Genomic DNA, 9772 nt, shown 5'->3' on the forward strand with positions numbered 1-9772 from the left:
CATAATGGCAGCTTCTATTGCTGTTCATACCCTCTGACATTTATGGTGCCTTGATGGACGACCTCAGCACACACATCAAATACACGTGTGGTAATGTAACCTGATAACATTACAGATCTTTGCCTTTAAGCTTTGCGCTGATAACAAGTTGGATTGTAGTTAATAAATTAATATTTAATAATATGTTATATAAAAAATCAAAATCACACATGCAAACACACAAGTCTAGGTCAAACGTCAAGTGTTACTGTTCAATTATTTGATTTTTATTGCAGTTACCCGTGAGCCTAAAATTTAAAGCAATGTGAAGTATTTTTTATTATCTGTGTTGCATTGAAATAATTGTTTCAATAATTTATATAAGATGACATTGTCAACTCATATTTGTTTTTATTTCTATTTTTAATTCTTAAAACAAAAGCTGCAGTTTAAGTGTCAAAAACATGTATAATCTGAATTTAATACAGTTACACATTTATTGGGAACAATGATAAATGTGTACACAATATATTTTTTTTAGAATACTTTTATTGCAGTCAAATATTCCCACAATATTAAAACAAATTATGTATTTATTTTCATTTCTTCATTTCTATATTCATTTCTTTGTAAATGTATTTAATACTAAAGCAAAACTCCTGAGCCAATTTCATTTGATTGATCTTCTAAAATACTCCTGAGCCAATTTCATTTGATTGATCTTCTAAAATATTTAGTATTGCCCCAGCATTAAACATGGATTCTCAATTAATGTCAATGTAGCTGCGTATGGTTTAAATCATTTTTTCAAATCCTTGCATTTTTGTTAAGCTAAAAAATTAATTATCACAATTTTTCCAGTACAGATGTTTATTTACTCACTTGATAATATTCTGGTTTGTACAAAAGGAGTCCCAAGTCATGGAAATGACCAAACAGAGCTTAATCATTTATCTGTAGCCATAAGCCTCTGCATAACATTTTTTAAAATCTGTTTAAATGATTTTTTTGTAGACATCCTGAGGGAGTTTAACCCCAATGTGACTGGATTCTCAACGGGCATCGGAAGCCAGGACAGTCCAGGAGCTTTTCTCAATCAGGCTGTACCCGGAGCACAGAGTGTGTCAGTATTTCCAGACATCTGAAATACAACCAGGCTTTTTTTTTTCTTCCCCATTGTAAATACATGTGTTGTAATATTATCTTAACTGATTATCTTATTGAAATTTGTCTCTTGTTACAGTAACATGGTGGAGCAAGTGCGCACTCTAGTGGCCAAAATGAAAAATGACCCGGTATGGAAGGAATTATTTACTTTATACATCTCATTGTCATTGTGCTGTTTTGTTCACGTATTACATCACAGTCTTTATCCGTGATCTTCTTCAGCACATCGATTTCGTAAATGACTGGAAGGTGATCACCATGTTTATTGGTGGTAATGACATATGTGCTTACTGCACAGACAGTGTAAGTGCTTTCTCCTCACACATTTTAAGACTGAAGCCATACTTAGAGCGACCTGATTATTTTTAAACCACCATATTTCAATTTAAAGTTGTGTAATGAATGATTTACATTAGAATCAATATGTGTTCACTTACATTATTTTACATTGTAAGGCATGGCCATTCAATCAGTACAATCCCCTTGAAATGTGAGAAAATCACAAGCTAATGTTTGAACTGAATGTTTCCCCTTCAAATTTATTTAAAGAGTGTTTTTTTGTTGTTGTTGTTTTTCCTACAGGTTGTCTTTTCAGCCAGAAATGTTGTCAATCGAATCCGTGAAGCGCTGGACATACTCCACGAGGAAGTATGTTCTCATCATCTTGCACTGTACACAATGTGTCTAAAAAGTGCCAAAGTCTGTATTACAGTTACTTACCGTGCAAATTTTTTGATTTCTTTTAATCATCCAGGTTCCTCGTGCAATTGTTAACATGGTAGAGATGTTCAACATCGTACCCCTGCGCGAATTGCACAAGGACAAATCTTTGGGTTGTCCCACCTGGATGGTCAAGTTAGTATTTTATGTCTCACCAAGGCAAAAAGTAGGACTTTAAAAACCTGTGACATGTTGCTTTTAACTGTCCTCGTGTACGTGTTTCAGTATCATTTGCCCCTGCGTGCTGACGGCCACTGATGGATCTCATGAACTGCAGAAGCTCAGTGACTTCAACAGAGCGTATCAGGTACAGCTCTCTGCTCAGTTTACGTCTTAATCCAGGAAATCGGTAGAAAAAGTAACCCTTTAAAGTCCTGTTTAATTCCACTTTTAAAAGTTGAAACGGACAATAATATTGTCAAAAAAAAATGGTAAAATCTAACTATTGTTAGATTTTCATTATTTCATGCCTGCACTGAACCATATTTGTACTAATATACTAGTACTCCAAATGGGTTTTGTTTATCGAGATATTCCCAGTTGAGAAACTGTAATTTTGTACTTGCTTACATGTAGTGCATAATGTCCCACAATGCCAAGGAGAATTGTATTCAGTTCTCAGCATTTTTTTTTTAAAGATTTACTCTTAGTAGCTAAGAATGAATCTTATTTCTCCTTTGTATGACGATAAAGGCTATTTCTGTTCTTAATTTGGATTGTATTGAAACAAATGCTGTCTTAGACGCTAAACCATCTATTTGTTGTGCTTACTTTCTCCACCTGGCTGTAATTCTCAACATGTTGTCTCTTTTTTATCTGCAGCATGGCATGAGAGAGCTGGTTGACTCTGGAAGGTATGACACACGAAACAACTTCACGGTGGTGCTGCAGCCCTTCTTTAGAGAGGTTGTCCTTCCCAGGCTAGAGGTGAGAGTGGGCAGATTTTGCAAAAACAAAAAAAAAGTTGTTTTTTCACATTCTTTTTCTTTTTTATTAATTTTAAAATTATTTTTACTTTCTGTGCTAGGACGGTCGGCCTGATCGCTCTTATTTCTCTCCTGACTGTTTTCATCTCAGCCAGAAAGCTCACACCCTCATGGCCCGGTCCCTTTGGAACAACATGGTAGAGTTTGTTCCAGGGCATGTCTCATATTTGTGTTCTTTTCTTTCCTTTTTTTTAATCTAAAACAAGTTAACGACTCTCACAATGTCTTAGTTGGAGGCAGTTGGCAGCAAGACTTACACCCAGGACTTCCAAGCTGAAATTGATCTCAAGTGTCCAACAGAGGTTAAAAAAAAATAAAAAAAATTCTGAAATTGCATTCTATATATTGCTCCAAACATTTGCATGTATTCATTTTCATTTTGGTTATTCATCTAGAGCAACCCATTCATTCGAACAGCAGCCAATAGCGACTACACCTTCCCAGGCCCTCCACCAACATCACCTCCCATTACTGTAGGTTATGTTTCCCCAAATTAACATAGCAAATATTTATTGGGTGACCATCATGCTAAAATATATGTATTTGTAATTTTTCTAGAACTGGGGCAGCGATTTCTCCTGCGCTTATACAACTCCGTCAAACTCTGTGCCCACTTCTGGTAAACATCCCAACGACAATCACGTGAAAGACTGTGTTTGACTCATAGAAATGTACCAATATCTGGGTTTTGTTAGCCCACAGAGTGCGCCCAGCAGATATTAAGGTGGTAGGAGCTCTTGGAGACTCTCTAACGGTAAGTACTGGTTACAGAGGCCTAATTTGGTGTTAGAAATATAGGAAAAAGGACAGTCTGGCTCAACGACCTTGTTTTACATCATTTGTGCAAAGGTGTCACTTGGTCTTGTGGATGATGGCTAGAACTTGAAATCTATTGTTGGGTGGTTATACAAATGCTAAAATTGGTTTTCTGATGCTGCGTCTTCAGGCTGCATTTGGTGCAAGAGCAACAAACCTGTTGGAGCTTCCTATAGAGTACAGAGGGGTGTCATGGAGGTGAGACAAAAGATTTCTGAAAAAAAAAAAAATCATGTAAAACTGTGTGCAATTGGCTCACTTTGTTTCTCTCTCTACCTAGTATTGGAGGTGATGACACTCTTGAGACTGTCACAACATTGCCAAGTAAGAGTCGAGATTTTTTTTTCTACGTTGTGTAATTGCACAATAGCACCACTAGAGGTCAGTCCTAGACCAAAATAAACGGAAAATTTCTCTGAAATGAATTATTTTTTTTGTTGGGTTTTTACATCAGATGTCCTGAAGAAGTTCAATCCTGGTATCAAAGGGGCTTCAAAGGGAACTGGGGAAGAGCAGACTGGTTTCAACATGGCTGTATCTGGGGCTAAAGCAGGGTGAGCTCAAACGCTGTCCAATGTTGTGGGCATTTTATGAACTCATGAAAACAGCAGCCTGACAATATATCCAATTATTTGCAGAGGGGTTCCAAATCAGGTCAGGCGTCTGGTTGATGCCATTAAAAATGATGCTGTGAGTTTTTAAGTGATTTTAAACTTCTATTCAGCTTTGTTGCAATGCAACACATTTGATTCTAATGTTTGCTCCCTCTGTCTGTCTCTTCTGGATCTTTTATTGGATGGAGCTAGACGGTGGATTTTCAGAATGACTGGAAGCTCGTGACTCTCTTCATTGGAGGCAACGACCTTTGTCAGTACTGCAATGACCGGGTGAGTCGCCTGAAGAGTTCCCTCTGAAACGCGCAGAGTCTCTGGTTAAGTTAAGCCTCACTGGGTGTTGTGTGGCACTGCCTCATGATATCACTCCCCAAATGGATCTGCGCTCCAGAGCATAATGACGCTTTGTGAGGGGGCCTCTCCTCTAATAGCCTTATTGTGTCAGAGTGCGATGAGAGCAGGCATGGTTTCTTTTCAATGAGCACATTCTGTTACCTTACCCCTCCAACACAGACATCCCGCCTCCCACGTCCATCCCAGCCTCTGTCTGCATTAAAGAAGCACAGAGGGGCACAGAGACGGGCCTTGTTCCATACGAGGCATAAACAACTCAGAAGACTTTCTTCATCTAGTTTCTCTGACTCACCTCAGGCTTTATAGACTCAGCGGCCTTTCTTTTAATGACTCTCTTTTGAAGCAGGGAAGGAGAAAAGTTGCATCAATTTAAAATGAGCTCTAGGTTTGGGTGCTTACTGGTTGCATGCCTCCTCTAGCTGAATAGATTTAGACTAAGCCAGTTCATGAGAGTTTAGCGAGTTTTTCTCTCGCTAAGGTAGAGATGCTAAGCAGCAATGGCGGTTTGCGATATGGGCCATAGGGGCAGTTGCCCAGGGCGGCATTAGAAAGGGGATATCCGTAAAGATAGAGATTATTTATCTGAGTTTCACCCTGAACAGGTTTTCTATTGCTTTCATGCCTGTGCAGTCAATGGAGAGTTGTGTAGAGAACACATCCACAGGTTGCTGCTAGTCACACAGCCTCCACATGGCGGGGATGTGCAGATTATTCTGACATGTCTGATTTCCCTTAGTGACCTTATATCTTGTTAGACCGTTTTTTTAATGGGCTATAGGATGACCTCATCCAGGGTGCCATCTGCTGTTAAGAAGGCTTAACAAAACTTTTTGTTCACCATTAATTATTTATTCATTCTGCCTAAAAAACCCACAGGCCGCTCTTTCACCAGCAAACTACACCAAGTACTTGAAGACAAGCTTGGATATCCTGTACAATGAGGTAAGATGACTATGATATACCATGAAATCCTAAGCCTAACAGAAATTGTTTTCTTTACATTTTGTTTAGATCAGCACTGATCTGTAAAAGGATCAAGTCTGATTAAATTGGATTTTCTTGGTGTTTGGTTTCAGGTTCCGAGAACTATCGTCAACGTTTTAGAGATCCTGGAAATTGAAGGCCTACGCAGAATCAAAAAGGACGGCCTTGGGTGCACCTTGGTCCAAAAGTAGGCAAACACAATAGTCTGATCATGTCTTCGTAAATCAAGGCCACTGAGTCCGAGAAGGAAAGCACTTTTTTTTTTTTTTTATCAAAACCTTCTTAATGATGAGCTAGTTCTGTGAATAACTTTAAGGAGAAATCCTCTTAAGTCAGATTCAGTTTAAAATGTAAATAAAAGAGACCAAAAGGTGTCTCTTTAAAAATTTTCCAGTTTGCACAGCTTTTGGAAATGCAGATTTGGCACTGAGTTATTGAAAATTATTGATGTCATCAATGTTGTTGTAGAGGTTTGTGAAGTATTTTTAATTTTAGAACCACTATAGAGCCACCCAATTATAGAGGCACCCAAGGTACAGATGTGAAAAAGTCTTAAATTTATATTCTTTTACAGTACCATAACAATACACTGAAAAATTAAGAAAATTTGAAGCTTATCTAATTTAAGTTTTAATTCCAAAAATCTTTTTATATTGAATGACACTGGGAACTCTTTGAAATTAGCAGGAGATATTTTAAACACAAATTTGATGCAGGTAACAGCAACCATGAAATGGGTCGTCACTGTGTCCTTTAGCAGAATGATGGTCAAATCAACACAAAAGTCATTTTAGTTCCCTGAACTTAACCTGATGGGAGAGCTGAAAAAGACTGAGCTCGGGAGAATATGCAGGATTCTGAAACATCCACACAGATTTTGTAAACCATAGGTCAAAGGTTCCTCTCTGTACGGTGATTATGATTTGGTAGGAAACAATTATTTTGTACCGAGGTATTTTTCCTCAAAATGCACTCAAAATCTTTTCTTTTAGCTTATGTAACTGTAAGAGACAATTAGTTTATTTTTCAGAATATTTTTAGCATGGGTCTCGACAATTATGACCGACCTTAAATCCTTTTCAAATTAAGCAATTCATTTTCCAAAATGAGATGTTGATTCTCCCTCCCCCCCCATTTGACCCACAGGCAAGTGTGCCCCTGCTTCCTGTTACCTGGAGAGGATTCCCCAGAGCTGGGTGAAATGAAACGGATCAACCGGGAACTGCAGGTTTCTAGACAGAGAATAGTGTCATCTCTGGAACACATTATGAGTAAAAGAGGTCATCAATAACATCTTTATCCACTTTTGTTAGACTGCGACTGAAAATCTGGTGTACGGAGACGGTTATAACGGCAGAGAGGACTTTGCTGTGGTTCTCCAGCCTTTTTTCAGAAATTCCATCATTCCTCTAAATGCTGTAAGCCGTCTGCACAACAACACTCAATTGCTGTTCCGAGATTTAGGTTTAAGATGGAAACACTCACGTCCTATTAGAGCACAAAACACTCTCAGTGATCCTGTGCTTGCTTTCCTGCAGGATGGCGCGCCCGACACCACCTACTTCTCCCAGGACTGTTTCCACTTCAGCGAGCGAGGACATGCTGACATGGCTGCTGCTCTGTGGAACAACATGGTGAGTTTGGCAAGGCCAAAAGTACAAATCTAACTGCAGGGTTTTAGATATAGTGTTGCTAAATTACCACTTAAGCTGAGCAAAGTCCTGTTTCTGTTTTATCTCCAGCTGGAGCCAGTGGGTAAAAAGCAGACCTACAACAATTTCACCAATGCCAGAAATATCCTCAAGTGCCCCACTGAGGTAAGACATCTGCTGCAGATTGCCACTGTTGACCCATTTTTGCAATGCATTTTGCTGTACGTACAGCACAACTACAGCATATTCACACTTCTAAAGTTTTTTCCATATTTTGTTGTTGCAAACTTCCAGAACCAATATGTGCATATTATACTCTTAAAAATCTATACTAAATAGCTCACAATGACAACGTCAAAATAACTATTTAAAGACTTTTGTAAATTAAAAAAAGAGAAAAAAAAATATCGGGACATTGACACACACTACATGCGTATGTATTCACACACATTGCCATAATGTTCAGGTATCAATTCGAGTACATCTGATTTCCATTGGTCGACCTTCAGAACTTTATTGGTGTCCACCTGTGGTCAGTTCAACAGCAAGCTCATTTCAGAGCAGAAACCAAACACATGAAGTCAGATTAATTCAGTAAAAAAATTGTAAGCGGGACATAAATCTGTAGAAGAAGGAAGCAAAAAAAAATATTACCTGGACTTAAATTAAGAATCACTCTAAAGAAACTAAAAACTCCTGAAATGATGTCAGACTTATACAGCACTAAATTTAATGTCCTTCCATTTTTCAGGAGCAGCCGTATATCTTCACAAGCGTGAACAGCTTCCCCAGTTTGACCACAACCACATCACCCACAATGGGCAGCACAGCACTGCCTTTCACCCCAGAATGTTCAGGCACTGTCCCAGCATGGCTTGCTGCTGTACTGGCCGTTGTTGGACTTCTGGTTGGCTGCGCCGTCACCGGGCTCCTCCTCTCCTACAGACACAAGAGAAGCAAGAAGAAGACCTCAGCTACAGTTGAGATGAACGCTTCTGCTCATAATGCTTACTCCAACTCTTACACTGAAACATCCAAGCAGAAAAATGAAGAAAGTCGGGGACAAAACAGTGCTTTCTGAAAGCTCAGTGCTTACAGGACCAACTAAACAGTGTTTTATGTTCAAACAAAGTAATGTAGCTCTGTCTGTTTTGACAAGAAAAAATAAGTAAATGTTTTATTTTATTTACAGAAATCAAAATTATCAGTACTTTAAATGACTAAATCAGAGAAATGTATTTAAACTTGTTTGGCTGAACATGTCACAACAATTGTCTGTGAGGAACATTTGCACTTTTTACTTTTGCGCACATTGGTAAGGCAAATTTAAATGTTTGCCTTAGTTGTTAGTCTAACAACTAACATCGAACAGGTTCTGCCACAAACCACTGAATATATGCACATGTCTGCTTGCACAAACATGTGCAAGCATGCAGACTACCTTTAGTGGTTGCACATTTCTTTCTAACTTCCTCCTATCTACACAAGGTTTTTGGACAATGTAACATGAAGTCCTGGACGTAATATCCTCCTTAGAACTTGATCAGAAATAAATGTAACATTGTGCAGTTTTGTGCCATTCTTTTCAGTTTTTTTTTCCTTCCAAATAAATAATTTTATATTTTGCTTATACCAAAGACGGAATGAATAATTTGAGATTATGAATTTGGATAATTTGTACCCTCTGTCCCATTTAAAAGCACTGGGAGTACCATCACATTATAAACATTGGCCTACTCGTGTGTTTATCATATCAGCAGTGCAATAGACTGGAGGCTATATAACCATGTTTTTTATGACACTTAAAATGATTAAAGTAGGCTGACAGCTTCTGTTATTTTCATCACATATTAAGAGGAATGGAAAATACTTTGCTTTGATTAGAATTGCAGGCCTAATATTCAGGTATAAATATTAAAATATATCAGACAAATTTTAGAAACTTCTCTGTTTCGGGAAAAGGATTCCCATGTTTCACTGTGGGGACAGTGTGTTCAGCATAAGGTGCATTATCAATTTTTGGGTTGTTTGTTTTTTCATTTGTATCTAGACCAAAAAGTTTAATTTTAGCCTTATCTGTACAGAGCCCCTTTCTCCATGTGTTTGCTGTGGCCTCTCGTGATTTGTAATCATTTTTAAAAAACAACTTTAAAAAAGCTATTTCTTGTGGGTGGAAAACATTAACAAAAGTAATTTATTTCTACTTTTTTACCCATCAGGATAAATTGAATTCTGATTGGAATTGATTATATGTTGGTCAGACGACAGCTGTAAATAATTATTTAAATATGTATTACATTATTTTACTTTGTAATGATTTAAGGTGTACAAATAACGGTTGTAATTTATGTTTTAACAGTTATAATGGTACTTTTTTTATTTTGTAGTTATTATTAAAGTATTTTAGATTAAAATGATCCCATAATAATTTGAACTCTGAGTTTATATTCGGAACGTTTTTATATATTACTTGCAAACAATTAAACTGTTGTTAATCTGC

At 37.6% G+C, this 9772-nt stretch overlaps 1 protein-coding gene across 1 annotated transcript in view; it reads left to right on the top strand.

Moving 5' to 3' along the window:
* plb1 (phospholipase B1) overlaps positions 1-9772 on the top strand; it is a 21020-nt gene extending 11248 nt beyond the window's left edge. Inside the window, exons 20-43 of the mRNA XM_015060326.1 lie at positions 994-1102; positions 1223-1274; positions 1369-1449; positions 1729-1794; positions 1901-2001; positions 2092-2173; positions 2689-2793; positions 2894-2989; positions 3083-3154; positions 3248-3325; positions 3411-3471; positions 3548-3606; positions 3799-3866; positions 3949-3992; positions 4123-4222; positions 4307-4358; positions 4475-4555; positions 5513-5578; positions 5713-5807; positions 6767-6848; positions 6934-7038; positions 7159-7254; positions 7363-7437; positions 8024-9772. Of these exons, the coding sequence (XP_014915812.1) occupies positions 994-1102; positions 1223-1274; positions 1369-1449; positions 1729-1794; positions 1901-2001; positions 2092-2173; positions 2689-2793; positions 2894-2989; positions 3083-3154; positions 3248-3325; positions 3411-3471; positions 3548-3606; positions 3799-3866; positions 3949-3992; positions 4123-4222; positions 4307-4358; positions 4475-4555; positions 5513-5578; positions 5713-5807; positions 6767-6848; positions 6934-7038; positions 7159-7254; positions 7363-7437; positions 8024-8353 (2156 nt within the window). The 3' untranslated portion in view covers positions 8354-9772. The remainder of the gene's footprint in view (positions 1-993; positions 1103-1222; positions 1275-1368; positions 1450-1728; positions 1795-1900; positions 2002-2091; positions 2174-2688; positions 2794-2893; positions 2990-3082; positions 3155-3247; positions 3326-3410; positions 3472-3547; positions 3607-3798; positions 3867-3948; positions 3993-4122; positions 4223-4306; positions 4359-4474; positions 4556-5512; positions 5579-5712; positions 5808-6766; positions 6849-6933; positions 7039-7158; positions 7255-7362; positions 7438-8023) is intronic.

The sequence above is a fragment of the Poecilia latipinna genome, unplaced genomic scaffold, assembly GCF_001443285.1.
Source record: "Poecilia latipinna isolate Pla-1442-1.1 unplaced genomic scaffold, P_latipinna-1.0 Scaffold1700, whole genome shotgun sequence".
NCBI lineage: Eukaryota > Metazoa > Chordata > Actinopteri > Cyprinodontiformes > Poeciliidae > Poecilia > Poecilia latipinna.